General features: G+C 37.3%; 1 protein-coding gene across 1 annotated transcript in view; it reads left to right on the top strand.

Annotated features, from left to right (window-relative positions):
- Positions 1–24,235, top strand: part of LOC116170812 (growth factor receptor-bound protein 10-like) — a gene marked incomplete at its 5' end in the record, with an annotated part of 45,956 nt that extends 21,721 nt beyond the window's left edge. Inside the window, 2 exon segments of the mRNA XM_031487332.1 lie at positions 22,825–23,087; positions 23,139–24,235. Of these exon segments, the coding sequence (XP_031343192.1) occupies positions 22,825–23,087; positions 23,139–23,439 (564 nt within the window).
- Between the last annotated feature and the right edge of the window lie 289 nt (positions 24,236–24,524).

Here is a 24,524-nt window from a genome sequence, read left to right as displayed (position 1 = left end):
GTTTCAATTTGTTAAATCGGGGGGATTATTTACAAATAAGCAGAGAATTGTTTTATTTCATTTGAGTTTGTATTTCTGTAGTGTTATTTTTGTTTATGATTGCGTATTGTTTATTTAATTGTAAAATGTGAAATTGCGTGTTAAAATGTAAGAAACATCTGGTCATTTTCGATAAGAACTCTTGATATCTTGAAATTTAATTAATTTCTACGAAACAGATCAAATAATGCAAGTGTGCACGTCCGCGTTCCTTCGAAGCTGGCGTGATCAAGGATTATTATAATTGGCGCATTATTTCTTATTACTGGGAGTAGTTTTTTTGTTTGGTGGAGATGGGTTTCGTTAAATACTGCAGCAACGAAAAAACGAGAATGATTCGCGACGGTTGGAAAAGAGTGTATAGTCTTGATTCTATTTCAAAGAACGGTTCTGGGATAAGTCGAATGGGTTGAAAAAGTACCGATTGAACCCCCAGCTCCCTGAATGAAAAGCAAAGACAGTGTTGACAGGGGGTGGTGACTTTCTATACGCAGATTTATGTATTTTTTTTCCATATTTAGACCTCGATAGAAGGCCTATGATTTACTGCCCGGTTCTTTGGCTGTTTTTGAAATCGTGACTACACTCGAACACTGAACTTAATTACACCAACACTCGCTATCGTGACATGTAGTAATATAATAATGACGAACTGTGTGCAAGTCGCATTAGAATGGATAAATGTTAAATATTTATATAAACATTTGAATAGAATGCGATGTAGTAATATTGTAGATTATATAAACATTTGGAACTAAGAAATGGTCTCAATTTAGCACAAAGAGATAATAATCACATCCAGTAGGCACCTTAATTGGCAATGATGTTTAATCGGCTCATTAATTGAGGCAGATGAGCGAGTTGTGAATAGTTTTAATGAAATGAAAATGAATTCAAAGCTAATGAATAATCGCCATTACTCAACGCAGATTTAACAATGTTGAAGATGATAATATAAATTAATTAGCTGGTATAACTAACACGTAAAAAATATGCAAAACTTTTTTTAATAAAATCTCAATTTCCACGTAATAAAATTGAAGATATAAAACGCCCATTTAAAAAAGAGGAATTTTAATAATTAATAAGTTTTGAAAATGTTAATTCTTTGAAGCGATAATGCTTTTTTCTGTTATATAACGAAGCGTAAAATGGTTGGTTGAATTTGCGAGTAGGTATAATGAAAAATGCCGCTGTGCGGGCATTCGCAATTTAATACGTTTTAATCCAAAGGTATTTATTTTAATCAGAAATTATTTACAAAAGATTAATGAAAGGGTGCGTTGGCGATTCTTCTTCGTATATTAAGCTGGGGCGTTACGCAATACGGAAATTGTCTACTCTTACGCTCGTAGCGTGATTGTAATTATTTGTAAATTAGTGGGACAGGCATGGTTTTACATTGTCTTCTATACGTGAAAATATGCGTACTCACCTGGCAACAGTTTCTTGTTCAATTGGGTAGCACAAGGTTACAAGCGTAAAGTAAAAGCTTGTTTTAATTTTCGACACAAAGTAAATAGTGTGTCGAGCATAGGCGCGTAACCAAATGTTTCTTGTGGCACTCAAAAAAGATAAATTACCAAAACGGAATTAACCCAAACATTTTTGAGCTTTGTTCCATGCAACCCCCATATTCGCAATTTTGAACTTTAACCTGACAGCTACTATTTCAGAATTTAAAAATGACTTGAAGTTTTGAACTTTCTAAAAAAATGTCTTTGAACGATCATTGAAATTCAAAAATGTTATTGGTTTCCAAAATACATGGTCCAGTTCAAAAAATCAGAAACACGCAAAATGTTAAACAAAGCAGTGTTGCTACACACTCCTCAACACTGGCTTCTTAGTATAATAAGATTAATTCAAAAGGTAATCTTATTTTACTACGAAATTGGGAGTACACTTGCAGTAATTGTCACTGCCTACTTCTGTGTATAAACATGTAAATAATTAATAGGTAGGTACTTTTGTGAAAAATATTGAATAACCAAAAAAGTACGGGGTTTAAACACAGGAAACCTCATAAAAATTGAAGAGAGCACAAAAGACTATCGAATAGGGAAATAAAAGCGTAGTAATTCCGTTTGGAAAAAAAATAGTTATGGCACTTTGAAATTTGGAAACTTTACCATTTCCTTCTGAACACCCTGTATCACTAAATCCAACCTTCTTATTATCAAGGTATTGCCTTTTATTCTGATTAACATTAGTGATCAAATGTTTTCATCAAAGTGAGGCTTGCTTATGGGGAATTATTCGGAAAAAAATTATAAGATGGCAAGATTGACAAAAAATAAAAAAAGTGAATAGCGTTCAATGTAGAGGTTAATAAATGACATCGAAATATGCAGGGTGTTTTTAAAAAATCAGTTATCTATTGACTCCCTGTACATTCAAAAAAATTTCTGCAAATGCCCAACCATCTGCCACCATAGTTGACATTTGCACAAAATGTTTTTTTAATATTTTTTACCATGTATAAGCTAGGAATTAGGAAAGACCCGCGCACTATTGCAGGACCCTGTATATTTCCGTTTCGATGTGAAAATCCCCAACCTTATCGCGTTCCACTTCGATGCCGGGGTAATTCCGAACCTCTCACAGGCTCACAATCTTGAAGTTTCGCTCCAGTGTCCTTCGGGCCAACGTGATGAGTTCTTCTTTCTCACTAGCGGTGATTAAATCATCTACATAAACTAGGATGTATCATCGTTTTCCGTTGACCTGTTTGGTGTATGAACATGAGCCCGCTTGGATTGCTTGAAACGATTGCCTTACACTTGATGAAGTTTATGCTCCAGGAACGAACAAACGTAAGGAAGTGTTATCGCCAAGAATAACAAGGAAATGCTGTACAACAAGGAAATGTGTATACCAGAAAGTAAACTGCAACGATACTACGAATGATATTAACGCCACATTTGGTCCTTCGAACCGCGTAATGTATATTAGGCCTTACAACACTAATGCTACATGTGGTCTTTCGAGCTTCTAAATGAACCGCGTTACAATTGTGTTCCGGTCCCAGTAATTCTTCATCTTTCAACGAATTGGTACCGCGTTTCCACAAGGGTTCCGGTCCCAGCGAAGTGCTACATTTTGGAGCCAGTTCCAAAAATAACAAATATGAAGAAAAGCTGAGCACGGAGCGATTCGAGCTCGCAACGTTCAGACAATGGCACTCGCAGATCATGGACCTGCAACAAGAACCATAAGCGCCAACACTTCAACGGCCTCTCCGGTGGATCCGAACGAGACAACATTACAAATGGAGGCAGGCCAAGGGGAAACGATTTTAATGTCTAATGGAACAACGATGGGAACAAATGCACGCACGATATCTGGAGGGAGAGGTTTCTATTCCCAGCAAATAAAGGGCGCCAGGGAAGGAGGACTGCCCATGCAAAGCCCCTTGTCAAGTACGGACGAGGCCGCTCTGACAAACTTGCGTGAAGTTGAAGAAGCCCTATCGCAGGAAATGAACAATGCGAGGAAAGGGATTAAGAATCAACAACACGAATCGCTCGTCTTTTACAGGCGGAATCCAGGTTCAAGGTTTTCCTGCGAGAGTATGAAGATCTAAGACTTACGGTACCTCGAAATGCAGGGGAGGCAAAAAACTGCATTTCCCACCATGCGGTGTTAGAAGAGGAAAGCTCCACCACAACATTACGGATGGTGGTTGACGCCTCTGCCATTTCAGAAAAAAAGCGAGAACAAAATTTGGCTAACTGGTCCAAAACTATAAGCAGAATTGTGTGGAAATGGGCCAATTAAAACCTCCAGGTTAACGGTAAAATCTAAGGTGGCCACGATGAAGTTGAAGAAAACCCTATACCTACCGTGGGTGGAGCTCGATGGTGCAGTACTGGTGGACAAGTTGTTAACAGGAACTAAACAAACCCTGAACCTGAAGTCCCTTCCTGGATTCAATGGTACTACTAAGAGTAGGGAAAGTACTGGATACTGCTTCCTTCGGGAAGCCAGAAGCCGTATACGCTGTCTACGACCCGACCACAGCACAGCGTAACAGATAATGGGACTCTCCCATCAGTACGGGTAAATATGGTACACCCTTTCACAACCGCGGAACTGGACTATGCGCAGAACCTAGGGAGTTCTGGAAAATTTGGTCAAACAAGCCACCACCAAAGGAAAATGGGAATGTACTTTGAAGCCGAAATCGGAACATTAACTCATCCTCTTCCAGTGGATCTTAATTTCATTCCGTTAGCAACATCTTGCCTGACACTGTTGTCAAATAAACGACTTAACAAAAATCATGATTGTTCGGAAGTGCCATATCCCTGGCCCAGTCGCCTGTGGTCCATTGTTTTTTACAAAAATAGATCACTTTTTTCCGGTCGTAGTATGTAAGGCCAAAGATAAAGCTGTCTCATCACTGTGTCCGCCATTCGCACGATTTATCCTTTTCTGCCACTCGCCAATTCATATTCCGAGACCCAGAGTGAAATCTGCATCCAGCTGCGCCTCCAGAGCATCGATCAGAATTTTGTATTCCTCTGGGAGGCTGCTAAACAAAATCTTCATCACCCAGTGGTCACCCAAAACTGTATTTTGCTATATTCCATTCAACCTTTCCACCAGGGGTCTGCCAGCGTAGCGATGCGTGCCTCCATATCGCCATTGTGCTCAAGATGAAGACGGCAAATTTTCCGCGTCAGAGACACTAAGCGTACTTTTTACGGAAGCTTCAAACTTCCTATTGGCCGTTTCTGCTTTCCAAATGTGAATCAGCTGGTGGCCCACGACCGCTAATGCAATAGCTCAGTGGTTCTCAAACTTTTTTTCATGGCGCCCTCCTTTCTCCTTTCATAAGGACTAAAATTACTCCCGATTATACTGTCACTACAAACGTATTTATTTAAAAACAAGTTGTAAATCAGCATATGCATGATTAAAGCGCATTTTTGGTAATGCAGGTCAGTATTTTATTAGCGAAGTTTAAAATTATCGATCTCACGAGTAATTTTGGCTGCGTTAAATAATTAAATTTATTTAATGTCAATTGAGGGCACGTCTTTATTTTGTAAAACAAATCACAAAGTAAATAATAAGTTTTTATACTGGTAGCGCTATCTAACGGTAAAATTATAGCACCTCCGAAAACCATATCGAAATTATTTTCTTCAATTATCGATCTCACAAGTAATCTAACTCAAAATAGACTAGTGTCTGCACATCTACATTATAGCAGAAATATAGTGAAAATTTGAATTTCTCTAGCTATTGTAGTTGTTGAGATCTCACGCGGACAGCCGGCCGGCCAGCCATAACGAATATAATAGCGTATGTTTTTCAAAAATGCGCTAAAAATTACAGGGTGAGTTTTTTTTCATTATGGGGACACGGAAATCGTAAGAGATACAAAGTCGTTTAGGGCAAATGTATGCAAAATTGTATTGTGATTAATTTTCCCTTCCAAAAAGTCGGTCAAAAAACCAAAAATGTCATTTTCGAGAATACGTTGACGTCCATTTATTTTCAAAGATAACAAATAATTTTAACAAAAGCTTGGTACATTTTTCTCAACTTTCTGACGGTACTAAAAAAGTTGTTATGACATATAAAATATTATGTTTTTCAATGAATTCGGATATTGCATCCATAACATCAACGGCTTTTGAGGTTGTTTTTAGTTCATTCGATATCTCGTCTTTTATAGCACATTAGCAACATCATATATCGCACACTGCCAACATTGTGCAACATCAATGCGTTTATCAGCATAAAAAGGTGAATTTACCGAATTGTAGATACCTTCTTATTGGTGTAAGAATTGGTCAAATACAATTGTACATAAAGATACCTAATATAAATATTTTAAAGGTAAATATTTGCCTCAAACACATCAGGGATCTTGCGCCCCCTTTAACAACGCCTTGCGCCCCCCTCCCCAGGGGGCGCCTTCCCCAGTTTGAGAAACACTGCAATAGCTGACACTGCCAGTTCATTTTTTGACTTCCACACTCTGCCGTTACTGGCTCTGGTTTCGCATTGCTGACAGCCTCCCAACAATTATCCTTTATTAACAGCAACTTCGTGTTGAAGCTCCATTTGCCATAGATAGAAGCCGAACGACACCAGCTTTTTATTTATGACGGACCAGTCGAAAAAATTAACCGCACTACAAAAATCCTCGAAATTTATCCGTGTCTCCGGCGTGCTGGGCCCATAACCTTTGGGAACAGGCAGACGCGGATGCGACAACGCAGTAGAAACGAGATAAAATGAAATAGTTTTTCCTTTTACTTGTAATAAAACTACAATTAGAAGGTAGGTAGGTACATATGTATGTTCAATTTTTAGGGAAACTTTTCGAAAGAATTAAAATAATTTATTTTGTGCGTCTGTCTGTGCGTCTGTTCCTCGTCTAACTCGAGAACGACAAGAGACAGCGATGTCAAATCTTCGCCAATAGATTTCTGCGAGTTCAAGGATCCTCGCTATTGAATATGAGCCAGATTAAAAGTCTGGTTGCCGAATACGGGTAGAGTAGCAAAAAAATTCCCCTACTGAAAATCGTATGCGTTTTCGGTATCTTGTTTGTTGTTACTATTTTTACTCTTTTCTTTGGTTTTTTTTTCTATTGGCAATTAATTGAATGCAATCGGTTTTTTTAATGTATTCATGCGTCGCGTCTTTTAAGCCGCCCGCATAAGAGTGATTTACAACTCCTTAGGTTTAAAGGGTACGGAATGAAAACAAAAAAGCGGAATCTTGTAAATCTGAAATAAAAAACTGTTTTTTTTTAATTTTCAAAAAAATTTATGAGTAATAAGAACAAAAAAGTTCATGAGCGCCTAGTTTTCACATCGCGCCCAAAATTAGTGCTCAAATCCAGTTGTCCGTTGAAACCATGGTGTTCCTCATCAGGGTTCGATTTATAGAAACTGCTTTTGTTAACTTTTTTCGGACAGTTTTGTAGCTTCCACTAATGATTAATTAACTCAGTGTTACGTACAGATTGAGTAACGAAAGTGGTTGGCGTAAAAATTCATTGTACGGTTTCTAATTTCGATTGTTTGATTTTCAAGGCGCTTCACTGCCATTCAAAATTTGTAGGAACGGCTGCGTCTGGAAATTAAAATGTGACCAATCTTCAGTAAACCCTTATTGCATGCAAAGTAAATAGAGATATACTGTAAACGTCGCAAATACGTCTCATTGTATAATCGCAAATATTTATACTGCATAAAAAGGTCACACATATTCATATACTGCGTACGAGGTCGAACAGCTCCCCTTTAGATATGATGGAAAATTGCCGACGCCAAAACCGTAGATAGCGAAAATCTCCACTAACCCAATCAAGTCGAAAGATTCACGTACGAAATCAGTTCACCATGAAACGCCCCTCAAAATCTTAATTATTTATTCGTATCGTACGCCTGAAGGAAAATATGTACAATTTCGCGCACTAAAAAATCCATGGAGTAATTCAATATCAAAGTCTTCCGTGGATATTTTCGTTAATATTCATACCTCATTAACCCCCGAATGTGATGGTATTATAATGAAGAAATGATAAAATATGATGTACAATAAGTCGAAACAGAAACGTTAATTACACGTCAAAACTAAGTGTCGCGACAAATCACTACCGACCTTGTTAGTGTAATTAGAATTACAGCTTGCAACAGAAGTCAACGGCATGTGGTGATACAAAACGAAATAATTAAACGATACATTGTTAACAAGTCGTAATAACTAATTCGGAATTGCAATTCATTAGGAAAAAAACAATTACATATAACAATGTGGAAACACGAGCTCTCTTACATAATGTAATAAATCATTTCCCAGTTCATTGCACCGTGATTAATTATAATTGATAAAACTCGTAATGGTTAATTTTTCTTTTTTTGCTTTCAGGTTTGTACAAAGTAGTTATTTTCAGAATTACTCGGATATTAATGATTTTTCAGAAATTGATGCGGCGGTTGCACGATTTTAACTTGCTCGTCTCACGAACTTCGAAACTAATTGTTTGTTTCTATAAAAAAAACACGCATTGCTGAAAGTTAGAAAACTTAAAGTTAGAGGTAATATAGTACGTCTTGGCTCTTGGGTCATTTAAATTGGCCCCTTGATACTTACTAGTACTACTACGGGAAGGAACATCTGTACAATTGTATCTTGAATACAAATTTGAGGTAGCTTATTTACTAATCCTGCTCCGTGTGAAACTGTAAAATTTTGAAATACTGAGATATACAGAATTTGCTGTGACTAGCACAGATACCACCTGCGCATTCGCGATTCTGCCCTTTTATGTCTTAGAATATGTAATCGGTTCAGCCGTTTAGCCGTAAATGAGAGTACAAACGAGCCTATATCATCGAGATTTTGTTTGATTCGGATTCCTACTTCAAAACGTGTATTTCCGCTAAAAAAGTGGGGGGTCATTTTTAACTCCTATACAATACTCCCCCTTACTAACGTGGCGTGGTAATGGAAATTTGTTACGTATATAAACGCAAAATCTTTCAACCATATCAGTCAATTTCCAATTTAGACTAGCCTCAGATTCAAAACTGGGGATCCTAAATTTCTTGATTTAGATTCGCTAATTTCGAGTTCAATTGTTTTTCCGTATTTTAAAAAAAATGCTTTTTTGAAATTTTTAAAATTCTACACCTCTTTCGTTTACAAAAAAAATCATTGAGGTTATACTCATTTTCATTAGAGGTAATAGTTTGACTGAAATGTAAAGGTTTTTAAATTATTATTTTTGATTGTTTTTTCTCAAGATTGCAGCCGAACTTTGAAAAAGCTGTATACTCGATCATAAAGATAATGTAAGTTTGTTAAATAGAAAACAAAAAAAGAGAATATATTACAAATGGGTACTGGGACTAAACGAAAGGACACCAAATTACATATTAGAGGAGGAAGCAAAAATGAAGAAGATTAGATGAAACCAAAAGGAATGTGGAAAGAACAAAATACTGTCTACGAAAGAAATGGATACGGATGGTGACATAGAGCACATTTACAAAGTGGTGAAAAGGGCAAGGGGTAGCAGGAGTTAAGTGGTGGAGGAGGAGAGAAGTGGATGAGGATGATCCTAACAAAGAGAAAAAAAATACCTACATGTTAGGATTTGTTTTGTATCGATTTAAGTAAGTTTTTACCAAATGGCGCACCCCCTCAATGATTCTTACCTGTTCCCCAAGATTTTTAAACATTTAAAAACTCTTAGACTCACAGAAGGTTAGAGCTAATGGAAGATTTTGCGTCTCTAAGGTTCGATTCAAAGTAAATAGACATCTTAAAAAAAAATCAGAACAAAACGATAATAACTTAATGAATAATGATTAAAAAGACAAATAACAACTAATAATAGACTTAGCTTAAAAGCTTAGTTTTTCCCTTTGTTTCGAATGTATTAATTGGAACACACTGTATGTGACGTATTCTGTTAATTCGGAACTGTTTTCCCTTTCATTACTCACGGCAAAACCGAAATAAATTTAAGGGCGCACGTGCAATTGAGAAGGGTCAACTTATTGCGAAGTGAATCCGCATAAATTAGCTATGTCCTAAACATACGCGACACTACACGCAAACGATCTGAATTCTTTATCGCCTTTTCGGAATGCCGCCGACTAACTTGAAATTTACCTTGTAGGCTTTCTCTAGAATTGCCTTCTTCAAACGATTGTATCTCGAAAACATTTCCATTCGCCTTCATTATTTTCCTAAATCCCGAACTTGTACCTTCCTGTTTTCAGTTCACTAACAGTAAAAAGTATCCGGATTACTTTCCATGATTTGTAACGAATACGTGTGTGACTGTCGGATTGGCTTTGGTTTTTTGTTAATTGACCAAACGAACCTCATGCTAGAGAGAGACAGAGTCTATCTGAGCTGTGTGAATATAAACACTATACAGGGTACACAAAAAGTTCCAGAACGGTCAATTATCTCCTTTATCGGCTAATCAATCTTTTTAGCGCATTTCCACAAAAATAAAAAAAATGCGCTATTGTGGCCACTTTGTCCGTCCATCCGTCCGTCCGCTAACTTTGCGACGCTACTAGTTTTTTATCTTAAGAGCTATTGTTCTACTTTTTTCGCTGTTTGGTTCGTTATAGTGTCGAGTCTTGTACCAAGGAAGGAATTTTTTCTGTACCGCTTACAAAAAAAGTTATTGTAAAAAAAACAAAAAACCGTTTTTCACGCAATGCCAAAAGTTGAATCGAATCGATTCAAAATTCACAGTGCCCTTTTCGCATCTCGACCATTTACTTATAAAAGTATTTGAATGAAATTTGATACATAGGCACTTGGGATAAAGGAAAATCAAACGCCAATTTCAAAATTTGGTTTTGCGCATGCGCAGTGCCAACTTTTTTATTTATGGAAGAATTTAAATGAAATTTGATACATATGCACTTGGAATAAAAGGAAAATCAAACGCCAATTTAAAAATTTGGTTTTGCGCATGCGCAGTGCCAACTTTTTTATTTATGGAAGAATTTAAACGAAATTTGATTCATATCAAACGCCAATTTCAAAATTTGGTTTTGCGCATGCGCAGTGCCAACTTTTTTATTTATGGAAGAATTTAAACGAAATTTGATACATAGGCACTTGGGATACAGGAAAATCAAACGCCAATTTCAAAATTTGGTTTTGCGCATGCGCAGTGCCAACTTTTTTATTTATGGAAGAATTTAAACGAAATTTGATACATAGGCACTTGGGATAAAGGAAAATCAACCGCCAATTTCAAAATTTGGTTTTGCGCATGCGCAGTGCCAACTTTTTTATTTATGGAAGAATTTAAACGAAATTTGATACATAGGCACTTGGGATAAAGGAAAATCAAACGCCAATTTCAAAATTTGGTTTTGCGCATGCGCAGTGCCAACTTTTTTATTTATGGAAGAATTTAAACGAAATTTGATACATAGGCACTTGGGATAAAGGAAAATCAAACGCCAGTTTCAAAATTTTATTTTGCGCATGCGCAGTGCCAACTTTTTTATTTATGGAACTATTTAAGTGAAATGTGATACTTAGGCGCTTGGAACAAAGGAAAATCTAACATTAGTTTTAAAATTTAGGTTTGCGCATGCGCAGTTCCAACTTTCTTATTTAGAAAAGCATTGAAATGAAATTCTTCTCATAAACTGAAATTGAAGTAGCACGTCAACAATGGATTGCCCATGTGCAACGCTATCTTTTATATTTGTGGCCGGATTTTTACGATTTTAACAGAAGTTGCATCTTACAAATGGGAAATGAATGCAAGTGGAAATGCGCTTTATGTAAGTCGTTTACGATTACTTTTTAAGTTGTTAAAATTATAGACTTTTTTCCTAAAAAAAATTTTACTGGTTGCACAAAATTTTTAGTTGGTAGGTACACTAATTTCCTTTGAAAGAAAAGCGCCAAAGCACATTTTCTGCACGTGATATGCATACAATTTATAATAATAATATTTTTTATTCACAGATAAGTTACCTTATGAAGAATATGTCAAACACAAAATTACAGAACAAGCACATTAACAATTTTGAGTATTTAAATTGAGAAGTAATCTTTTAAAGTATAAAAGGTGCGCTCGGTTAAGAATTTAAATAAGTGGTAATTGAATGATTGAACGGTTTGGCATGTTTTGATATGCTCGGGCAGGTGATTAAATATTTTTACCCCTATATTTGACCCTTGGCCTATTATTGTATATTTTATATATAATTTGTATTTGTTACTGTTGAAAAACCGAGATGATGTAACAAGATGATTTTAATTTTACAACAACAGTGTTTATATAGCAGTCAAAACAATCAATTATTTTATACAGTGCGTTCGAAATAAGAGGGTCACCTCAATATCTCTTTTATTTGGCGCAATACGAAACAAGTTGTTAAATATAATTTGATATGTGATATTACGATCTATCTGATCGCATATTCAAACTTTCGGTATCACTTCCGGTGTAACGGATATCGATGCAACTTTTGCATATTTTTTATGATATTTGAAAAGAGGAATCAATTTGCTGTACGACAACATAAAATACACAAAAAAATAGGAAAATTCGTTATTCAATATTTAGAAAAATTATGAAATCTAGCATACCGTGTGCTGTCAGGATGCACGGTGCCTGTTGCATTACACGGGGATATCGCGTAACAGTAAATCTTAAAAATTAAACATTGAACAAGTTATTGTAGGTCTTTTCTGTATGATATGGCGCATGGCACGATGGATTTAATAAATTTTCTAAATATTGCATCACGAATTTGTCCATTTTTGTGAATATCAACCATATGCATATTTTATGTTGTCGTACAGAAAATTGATTGCTATTTTCAAATATCTCAAAAAAAACATTAGCATTGCAATTAAAAACAAAAATTGCATCGATTTGCGGTTTGCAAAAACATCTAATCACTTGCCTTAACAACATTGTTGTTAAGTATGCGTTATAATCCCAGCCGTTAATGTTTTTTTAACAGTTACACTTAATTGTCTTATGAACTCCTTTAAATTTTGGAAATCAATACGTTAGTAACAGATAAGCGTTAATAACTAGGAAATTAAATAATTTATGGCATTGTTAATGGACACAATTAAAATAATCGTAGTAGGTAATCTTTATATAGCGATTTGATGCTAGAGTGAAACCTTCATCGATTTGATTAAATGCATTCTTTCTTTATGGGGCACCTCGAGACACAAATCCAAATGATAGAATTGTTTTTAAAATTTTCAATATGCAACAACAAGCCATTCCTCCACGAATATTTTAACTCGAGTATATAGCTAAAATTATGCTGTAAGTTCTAAAGTTCTTGTATCTAATGGTGTCGATCTCTAATAAAACGATAACAACATTCGTGACATAAAATGCTATCAACAGTTACTTTTAATTGTAATCACACTAATAAACTTTTAATTTCCCAAGAATTGCTAGGATATATTTGCCACAAAGGCCAAACCCAAGGTTGTTGCCACCATTACTACAGAAACAGCAACTAAAACAAGTACTGCAGGTCTTATCTATGTCGCCAAAAATTGGACTTCAATTTGATTTAAATTTAAGCGTTGAACTGGTGATGCAGGGGAGAGTTTGCATTTGTACAGTACAGAGGAGCAGTCTTTCTGCGGACTAATAAGCAGCTTTGAACCACCAACTCGAATTGAATTGACTCACGAATCAATCACATCTGTAGGTCAAGTTATGTTTATGACTCATATGGACTTGAGTGGATTTCCTCTCGCTCCCTTCCTGGCTACTTTATCAATTACATCCACGTCGAGCAGATTTTAGTCTGAACTACCCACACGTTCGAGTTTCCATCCCTGCTTTGACCTGATCTTAAAAAAATTACAACTCATGAAGGGAGACTACCCAAGTTCAACACTAGAATGAACATATTTCGTGTATCATCCACTTTATTTCCTATAGCTGGCTCAGGTGAATTCTTCTCCTGAAATACAAAATGAAACGTCCCCTGCAAAAACAAAACTACAATTCGAGATTGAGTTGGATCGGTCTCTTGTGTAGTTACCGCAGTTCCATGGAAAAACATATTTTTTGTATGATCTAATACGTTTTGCCTGACTGGTAACAGCATGAAAATAAAACGTAGACGACCTGATATCGTTGATTTTGTTACCATGGTGTTAATACAAAACGAAACATATAAAGTCTAGTTTAATTTGTATTTCGTTCTAATAAAAATGAAAATGCAATAAACAAGCTTTAATACACTTTACCTAGAATTTCGATAATGAGTAATTAATGTTTTAGATGTTAATTTAAAAGGAATATCTGGATTTTTTTACTCCAGTGCGGGAAAGTGACACATTCGGTAGGTACTACCCAATGTGGTGTGAAGGCGAAAAATTGCGATTTTCAAATTTGGTAACGTATCCTTCTTTTTGTTAATAAAGAACAATGAACATTCTTTGTGAAGTGCTCATTTGCAAAAATTCGCGATAAAAACAAAACCGAGTTCAAGGTGGAAATGTTCACAGGCTGTTTTTCATAAAATAACAAATAAATGTTGTATAAATATATTTTTGTAGGTATTTGATGTAATCCAGGTAGTAGTGCTGTATCGTGTTCTCTTTTTTTTGGCTCGTTAATTATTTACGAATAATTATTTGTGTGTGGTAGGACGCTCTCTTACTCAACGGTAACCATTCAATTGCAACCAAATACTGCTTTTAAACTGATCTCAGTTAGATCTAAAGCACCTTGATATAATTTATTGATGCAAGGAGGAATTTGTCAAAGGCAATTTGAGTTATTGAGTCATTTATTATTTTCTTCGGGAAAACGGCAAAACGCAAAATTAAAGGTAACCGAGGCGCAGGTGTCTGCTTTACGTAGCGCTTTACGGCGAGGGGGTGTCGGAGAACAACTCTTAGGTAGGAGGGAAATTGGTCGAAATAATTTCGTCCTTTGGAAATTGATTATTGCAGGAAGGAGATACTTTGAAGGCAGATGCTTTCTGAACGAAATTTTTTTCTTGGGAGAATTTTGCGGGTACAAAAGGGTCAGAGGCGTAATGTCTGAATTTTACTGGGAATATTCCGGAGCGGATATTTCCAAGGCAAATCTTCCAGAGGGTGAATATTACCCATGCGTAATTTCCGAGGCGAGTTGCAGTTATGAAAATTGGCACATAGCCTCTTTGGCCCTACCTTTTAAAGTTCAAATCTGGCGCCACGTACGTTTGCCCCGGGAACCTCCGTTAAAGGGGGAGGGAAAACGTTTAGAATATTCGGACCCGACCATTGAGGGATAGGTAAAGCGCATATGAGTATTAGCCATTTGATTTTTTCAGCGTTTGGCTCCAAACTCGTATAATTTGCCACAAACTTTAGTAGATTAATTAAATCACATAAAATTTTTATCGGACTCAGGGGTACATATAACCTGAGCCCTTTTAGAGGGTTGCCTACTCCTTCGAGTGCTGCCAAAAATCCACTTCCACTCCGGATACCCACACAAAATCTAGTTTCCGGCTTGTTGCCGACCTCTTAATGTTTTAACTGTGCATTCGATGTTATATTGGGTGGGGTGGGGTGGGGGGGATATTACGTCAGGACCACGTGTGGTGATGAGTTGAACGCCATCCTAGGACTGTTGTACTATAACCATTGAGCCATCAACCTGAACAAATCTTCCATATTGTCATCATCCCGTAAAAAATGCGGCCAACCTTTCGGCAGGTAGGCCACCCTGCCCTCGTTTACCGTGAGTCTGGTTCTTCGGGCTATCAAGTATCAAGACGCAGCATTTAATTTTAATGGTACACTTCCGCAAGGTGACTTGCCAAAAAAAAGATCCTAAGATCATAATTTCATTACAAGTTACTCCTTTCAGTAGCCAGAAAATATTCCATTCCATCTTCTGGGTACCTACGTAGTTCATGCTTCTGAGCGTGCTTCTGTAGAATAAACGAACAATAGAGAAATGGAGTACGATCTGTCTGAAACGAGACAACTAGAAGGCGTAGATACCCGGAAGAAGGTTTTACCAGCCGCAAAAAAAGAGGATAAGAAGAAATCAATTTAAAGAGAGTACCCAGAAAAGGAGCGATAAGCTTATGCAAAGAAAGAAAGTGTTAAGGAACGTGGAGTCATGAAGAAAAGGCAAAGAGGCTAAAATGGATGGGAAGACGCATCTAAAGATGCATCAATCAGATGGAGTTAACAGACTACGTGTAAAGGAAAAAGGGGGCGAAAAAGTTTAAGACTAAGTCGGGCGACGGAAGCGTGAAAACGTCAGGGAGGGGACGCCAAGGAGATACGAAACACGTGGAAAGGACCTGAAGGATGTGTTTTGCAGGTTTGAAAAACGTGTTCAATGTGCATGATGAGAAGGGATACAATAAGAGAATAAAGTGTGAAAGGAAGAGGTGCAACGGAAATAAACGTAAACGCAGGAAAGAAAAAAGGTGTAAAGAAGGAAGGGTGTGTCCAAAGATAAAGATCAAGTTCCTTTTGTGAGTGTCCTTAACCCCGAGATATTCGCATTGAAGGTGTTGACACCACCCGTAGATACGAGGGCGGTTCGATAAGTGGCGATTTATTTTTCTCTCCTTTTAGGTTGATGCATTTGACACAGTGATGCTCCAAGTTCTTTAATCCGTCTGAAAAATACGTTTTCTCGAAGTCTGCGAAGTAGGCTTCCGTGGCGGCGATGACTGCCTCATTCGACTAAAATTTTTGCTCGGCGAGTGACTTTTTTAAAACGAAAAAAAGGCACACGGGGTCAAATCTGGAGGATACGATAGATGTGGGTGGCAGTTCGTAGCCCAATTTGGACGTGGCGACGACTGAGGTGTGAGCCGGTGCGTTGTCATGGTGAAAGAGCACTTTTTCCTTGCCAAATTTTTGTGCAATTTGGAGTCGAATTGGCCCAATATTTCGGCATAGCAGATCCCTGTTACCGTTTTACCCTTGAGAGCCGATGTAGGTCACACCTTGTGAATCGCAGAAAACTGTGGCCATCACCTTTCCGGTCGATGCGACAGTCTTCGCCTTCTTCGGAACAGGTTAATCGAGTGAAATCCACTATTTCGACCGTTCCTTGGTCTCTGGCGTGTACCAGTGGACTCGTGTTTCGTCGACGGTTACGAAACGGCGCAGAAACTCCTTCGGATTGTGCTTAAACAGCTCACGTTATCTTCCTTGGTAGCCGTTTTCGGGGCATCTGGACGTGACTCATCAAAAACCGACGTGCGACCATGTTTAAACTCGTTAAACCCATTTTTGTCGGTCGTCATCGAAGGAGAAGAGTCACGGTACACTGCATCCAAGCGCTTTTTGCTTTCTCTGCGCTATTTCTCTTTCAAAATCAAGAATCAAATCACCGACCAATATCGGTATTTTTCCATTTCCGATCTTAATAAGGGGTTGAGGAAGAGGGCGGTCGTTGGTAGAAATTTCTTTTGTTGAATCGCCCAACGATCAAGATAAGCGGTCGGAGAGTAGGGCAACAGTTGATAGAGGCCAGTTCTTTTCGCGGAGACCTTTAATTAGAATATCTTGAAAGATGGAACGAGGATCCCCCATCCCATTTGTGTCGCTCGTTACCAAGATTTGTGTTTTTTTCCTAAAGGACATTTACAAATAAAATATTTCAATATGGTGGACGGGATCACAAGTGAAAAAAAAACCTGAGCTTCCTAGGCATCGTATGCAAAATTTAACACACATTGGTCGTCCATTTAGACAGCTAGGGGGAAGTTTCATGGACGGTTTTACCTTGGTATTGGCATTTACTTCCACACCCTCAGCTACCTCCACTTTCAAATTATAGTATGCCCCCCCCCCCCCCCCATCGACTGTCTGTATGCTTTTTTCTATAACTTTCAATGAAACGTCACCACCAAAAGAGATGCCCCGTGACGTCCATTATTAGGTATCCTGTCGCGATATTACGCGAACACGCCTAACAGACGGATGGACATTGGTATCTATACATTTATACAGTGATATCCATGTATAAGTAGACATAGCGACTTCCTATAGGAAAATTCCTATGTCTACTTTTAAATGATAAAACGTCTTCTAATGGACACCTAACTTTATTAAATCAAAATAACTACCTACAACAAATGAAGATCTCTCTGTCATATTCATTATTTTGAATATTATCGCATTGACTTCTGTTCTAATTTTCGCTCGTGTGCGATGTATTCAACTAAAGAAAAAGTTGATATTTCCAAATGGTATAGTGCCGATAACAGTTAAATGAACTTATTTTCTGTGAAGCCAAAGCAACAATATTCAAATTAATAATTAATATGACAGCCAGATCTTTATTTGTTTCAAGAAGTTATTTTGGTTGCATAAAATTAGGCGTCCTTCAGAAGACTTTTTATCCCTATGTCTACATGAATATCACTGTAGCATATAGGTATGAGCCAATGCAAAATGCCACAGACATTAAATTACATAAAAATGGCCATCGATGATTTTGAGTACTCTCAATTGGGCGAGGTCCGCCGAGGTATTTCAGGACAAACAATTGATTAGACGATTGAAAGCGGGATTTTCGGGATTGCTTCGTTTAGACTTTTTCTCCGAATTTGTTCCCAACGCCTTCAAATTTCACAGCAACTACAAAGACCCGACTAATCGCCGGTAAGATAAAAGCTCCGCTAGTAGCTGCCTTCGTCGTCATGGATGTATAGGGAAAAGGAAAAACGGGCTATGCTTTATAATATATGTAAAGGTGACTTAGACCAAAATGTCTAAATTCCCCAAACAAGATTATAAACTTTTGTTTCAATCTAGCGGAGCTTCTCGACTGCGCTTAATTTCGTCGTTCAAATGCGAAAGTTTTCCAAAACGTCTCCTAAGAGCTTCCCGCTGTTATTATTATAGATTTTAAGCCGGGGTTGTGCCGTAATTTAACCTACTTCAGTGTCAGCCGTGGATGTACCCATCGGCTCGATGAAATTAATTAATTACGTTTTCATATTATCCCACTTCCTTTTGTCGTGTTCCTGTAACGTACTGGAATATTCAGCGATGCCATTCCTACTGGATCGGACTATTATATTGGATGCTGAAGGCGTTGCTTTTATGTTTAGTAGTAGAAAACATACATAATCGAATGTGCAATTCTGGTTCCGCCAATGCTAGGTACAATCAGCTACAATGTTTACATTTGATTCTGCGGATTCCTCATTTATCTTCCAAATAGCTACTGAGTATGTTTCGTTATCAAGGATGAAAAGCACAATAACCCTTATTACAATTACCTTAGGGTTTTAGGGTTTGCTATCTTATCATAATGAATAAATCAAACATTGTGATGTTACAGTATAATGATTTATTCATCATTAAGCAAATGTACTCCTCTAAGCAACCATTATCCATAATTTATGATTAGTTGCCAACCCAAATTGGTTGGTTTTATTTCTCGTCCAAAAATTACGGTCTTAGCAGCTTATGGCCATTACCGACAGCTAAATTTAGTTTAATACCGTCGCTAATTAGCTTCGTGCTATTATTTTGAGAGGCGCGTTCCTATCACGTGTTGGTCACGCAAGGTACGGCCCCGGGAGTTTTGGTGTATGCGTTTTTTTCGAAATTTTACTACTACGATGCAATCGCAATCGCCGAGCTTTACAAATTGTGTATAGTTTTTTAAAAAAATAGCACCCTATTAGCGATTAGGGCGATTTTTGTCAGTTTAATTAACAGGTAGATATGTAAGATAACGATCATTATGTAATTGAAGCTCCAACCCACATTCGGATGTATATAGAAACCAAGGTTAACTTGTCGACACGCAATTTAATTTACTAATGAAACTGATTGGGTAATATATCATAATTGGCGTTTCTTAAATTTGCTCATAATAATCGCGCAGCAAAAGGGAGCGACTGGTGCTACTAATACAAATGAATTTGTCAACACCTTTGTTTTTTTGGTTTTGGTATATGCCGGAAGTGTGGAGCGAAATTTATTAATGTTATTTGAAACCATGGCATGCTCACCGCCACTTTTAGGCTAGCTACTAAAGCCTCCGGTGGTAAAGTTATCGCCGCATTGTGTAGGTTCATCTTTCTTATTGTTCGAAAATAAAAGCTTTTTTATGCTAATTTTTAGTAAGCTTGCGGCACTTTTTAGTTTTATGATAATTTAGTGTTTTTTTTGTTAAATTTAGAAAAACTCTTTTAAGTTGGGTACATTTTCTTTGTTAACCAGTGATTTTTCTGGTTTTTTTCTCCCGTCTCGTCTTCTTTTCTTCATCGCTCGTAATAGCGATTCTTATGAGTTCTTTTATGGAGAGTTTCCACAAACACAAGGAATGGAAGTTATAAACATACTCGAATTTTACGTCAAATGATGTTTTTATTTTTAGCGCATTTTCCAACTCATGTTTCAAATTTTAACCAAAGATTCTTCCAGTAAAGGCAAACATATCGCATAATTTATAAACATCAGGTGTGCGCATTATATGCCATTTCGGGAAGTATTTCATGGAAAATGCGCTAAAGTTACTCCTTTTTTAGATGTTCTGCCGTATCCTTCGCTCTTCTTTCACGCTTTATTCACATCTACTTCCTTAGCCGTTGTTTCACATCTTTTACACGGTACGTTTTCTCTCCCATCTTTGTCTCTTCTCTGCGGTCCACACCTTCTTGATCTTTCAACTTGCCCCTTTGCCCTTCTCTCCTTATGTACTCGTAACGCTTAGTTTACGGTTTTGTCACTCCCATTTCTTTACATCTCTTCCATTCACGTCTACTTCACTACTCCCTTAGGCCAGCTTGCTGACAAATATCGATTTTGATCGATTTCTTTCACTTCTCTCGCCTGTGGTTCGTTGCCTCATTCAAAACTCGTTCGGGTCCTTTATACTTTGTTGGCGTCTCTCTTTCTCGCTTTCTTTGCCAGTTCGTCGCGTCGGCTACACCTTCGTGACTTTTTCGTTCCCAGACATTCTTTTCCTCCACACTTGCTGTACATATCTTCCTGTTTCCAAATCTCTTCAGGTCTCTTTTACACATGGTCCACACATTATTTACGATTGTTTAAAGCCTTCTTCCCCTCTTTTTTATGCCTCCTCCTTTTTGCACGCTTCAATGTTTTATCACTTCTTCTTTCCGTTTCCCTCTCTCATTTGTTCATGCTTCTATCCTTTACGCTTTTTAGTTTCTTTTACGCCTCCTTTAAGCTGCTATCACGTCTAATTGGTTCTCCATCACTGAAGTGACCTTGCACATCTACCTCGCCTGTTTCCTTGAAGATTCTTCCCTTATCACTTCATTCACATTACTTCCTTCCTTCACATCTATCTTCTTCAGGCCTCCTTCGTGTTCCCATTAAGCTCTTTTCACGCCTCCGTTATGCGTCATTCAGCATTCCTTCACGTCTGTTTTAGTGCGTTTTTTCTTCATGTTCTTTCACATTTACTTTTTTCAAATATCTTTCCCTAATGCTTCTGTCATATATGTCTTTCTCTCTTCGAAGCTTCTCACTATCCTCCTGCATGGTCCTTTAGGTATTTTTAGCGCATTTTTTAAGAATTAAAAAAATATGCTATTGTTTGCGTTTTGTCCGTCCGGACCCACTCCTGCCCTATCGAACTACTTCTAGGGGAATGATCCTAGAGTCCTGGAATTTTTTGCAGAAGGTGTGCCAGACGACCATAAAATTTCGCAGTGTAAAAGCCCCCCCCTCTCCCCCCTCCCGAATTATCTCCTGAGAGGCTGTTTTGAAAGTAAAACGTGTATAACTTTTACATATGACAACCAATTGGTCTCAGATTTTGCATACGTATGCCTTCAGTGGTGTCAAGTTAAACTTTAGAAAATGGGGGGGGGAACACATGTTCTACCCTTCATGGTACTCTAATGAAAGGTCTCCACAAAAGGAATTAATTTCTACCAAAAAAACCTCCTCCTCGACCTCTTATCGTGATCGTATATTCCCTTATACCTCAAAAACCGATTGTCGGAAGAGGGTACTCACAAAGAGCGATTGAGACGTCTGCAAGAAATATATAATAAAGCAATTGGTGATGCGCTTTATCTGCACAAAAGTTGTGCACAATTTATACTTGTTTCTTAGCGTGTAGCTTTCAAGTTTCAAGCCCGACTGGCTGCGCGTCTGCGAGGGGTAGTTGACTTCGGGTGCCCAAAAGGTATATTCCGTTACGAATTTTGTCTATCTTTCTCGTATAGCTCGAGCTATCAAGAGTGCCCCGAAAATTGAGTCCTATTTTGTGGGTGGGTACCGACAAAGGGAATGTGGTTGCCATCAACAAGATCTTACTGATGGTGGATTCAAACGGGACGGTCGAACTAGGTACCGACAAAGGAAATGTAGTAGCTCCCGGCAAAACTGGATAATAGAATACTGATCTGCCACGCAAACATGTCCCTTCGATCTCACACGAGGATTGTAATAATTGATTACTCTTCACGTGTTCTTTTCTTTTTTTGATCACGATGATCCAGTAAGTATTTGTTACGTGAAGTGAATAAAAAAAATACATCGTAATTCAGGCACAAAATGGTCGAACAAAGGATTAAATCAATTTAGCGGAATTGAAGAGAGGCAGGTAGCTGAATCCCTCTGCCTGGAACGGTGGACGCGCCTATTCCATTGAGCTACACGGGTTCCAACATTTTGGCATTGGTATTGCGACAATGTTGGAGCGGAGGGGGTGGGTGTAACAAAGCGGCATTGTCGATTAAATTAAATTGTCGTTGGACTTGGAAACAGTCTCTTACGTTCGTTAGGGGTTAGTTGCCAACAAGGGCGTTACAGATTCATGATCTTATCACACCCATCCGGTTTGAGTTTGCGCCTGAAATTGTACCAAATTCAAATTCGGTGTGCAACAAATTCTTCTTTTGTAAAAAATTTGCGATATTCTGCGTTAGTACCGAAATGCAAATGTGATCTGCGATCATTCCCGCAAAAAGAAAACACGTGCATATATTTAATAAATAATCAAACTCTTATACACGAGTATGTAATGTAATATTTACAAATGGTTTCACATAATCTAAGCAAATCGATACCCATTTCTATTAATAATTCTAATTTTATCTACTGAATATATGTAATACTTCCAATTAGTGTAATCCTATCCCTTTTGTATATACTTTGAATACATTTGATAAATGCGAGGTAAACGAACAGACAAAGGGAATTAATTAAATCAGAACAGAAGTTCTTTCACTTCGATTATACATACATCGTTCGCTTCTTTCGCGTAATTTGAGTATGATATTTACATTTCGCCTTTTGTTTCAGGAATCCGTAAGGTCGCGGGTCGCGATGGATTTTACGGGATCCGTTGGAAGAATAGTGGACGATCCGAAAGAGGCCAAAGCCATAGCGGTTGCCGAGGGCTACTCCTGGAAGAGAAGATGGAGACCGACAATGCGGACGCCCTCGAATTTGGCGCACGTCAATGGCATCGAATCTGGCGTTCACATTACACAGCCGTGGTTTCACAGCGGAATGACTAGGGACCAAGCGACCGCGCTCGTGAATAAACACGGAACAGTTGATGGGTAAGTCATAAATTTTGTACCATTTAGAAGGAATTAATGGGTCTGTTTCAGGGTATTTGTTGTACGTGACAGTCGATCGAATCCGGGCTGTTTTGTTCTCACATACAAGTGTGGTAGCAAGGTACTGCATGCACAAATCAATCCAATTATGGATCCCGTACGAGAGGCTCACGTATTTTCGTTGGATAGTGGCGTAACCAAATTTTATGATTTACTTCAGTTAGTCGAATTTTACCAGCTTAACGCCGGTTGCCTCCCGACACGACTGACACACTACGTAGTGCAAAGTACCAGTCCTATTAAAGTTCCCAATAGTGTAACGACACCAGCTATGGCAGCTGGCAGCTATTAATTGATGTTTCTTAAAACTTCCTTTTTTGAACTTTTAATAAATTACCTGTACAGCAGTCAAGTTTGTCCTGAATGAATGCAGTGTGCGAATAGTATTTTCGTTTGTTAAGCGTTTGTTTGCAAATTATACAGTAGGTATATCTCCAGTTTACATTGATTAGTAGAATTTTTAAATACTTGGTAAATTCAAAGACTAACGAGGTATACTGTTGACAATTATCGAATAAGAAAATTAAATTTATTTTTTGAATTTGATTGTAGGTATTTAAGATGTCTCAGTATTAATCTCTTTATTGAACAGGGTGTATATTAACGTTAAATCTCTTTATCGAAATAAGATTTGGTTTATTAGTTACGGTGCCTTGAAAGTATTAAACCTTTATTGTTCAGAGATACCAAAATATACTTGAAGGGCACTTATATGGAAAAGGCTGTGGATAGTGTGGCGTGTAAAAAAATTATTTTAAAACTTTTCTAGTAGAAAATGACATTATTTTAATCTTCTATTGAATTACGTTTGTTTAGTTCATAAAAATAAATGTTTAGTTTAATGTGCTCGAAATAATATTTAATTATTAAGTATTTATGTTATAATATAGTTTATTAAACACCAGCTTGGTAAAATAGTGAATATAAACCAAAAATTTACATCTAATCACATGAAGAAGCAATACGGAATAAGTTATAGTCCTCGTAGATGTGATATATGTTTAGTCAAAATTCTAGTTTATTTTTGAGTTTACGCACTGTCATAGGGATAGTTCAATAACAGTATTCTTTACAGGTTTGCTTAAACTTTATGATTATTTATCTTTTAGCAGGTAGGCATTTATATTTGTGCAGCAAGTGTGTCAATATGCAATGTAGACATCATTTTTAGGATGCAATATTGGAATACATATTTCTTTATTATCATTTACTAGGTGTACTTATATCCAAGTGATTACTTTTCTATTTTCTTTATTTTTTACATTTTGTCTATGGAATATGTTCCATCTTGTAATTTATTTTATAACCACCTGATGTTTTTGTATATGTAGATAAACATAATAAAAGATTTATAACAAAATTTGTACATTTGAAATT

The sequence above is a fragment of the Photinus pyralis genome, unplaced genomic scaffold (genome assembly GCF_008802855.1).
Source record: "Photinus pyralis isolate 1611_PpyrPB1 unplaced genomic scaffold, Ppyr1.3 Ppyr1.4_LG5, whole genome shotgun sequence".
Taxonomy (NCBI): domain Eukaryota; kingdom Metazoa; phylum Arthropoda; class Insecta; order Coleoptera; family Lampyridae; genus Photinus; species Photinus pyralis.
Note: the sequence above shows the minus strand (reverse complement) of the source record. Positions and strands in the feature narration are given on the sequence as shown.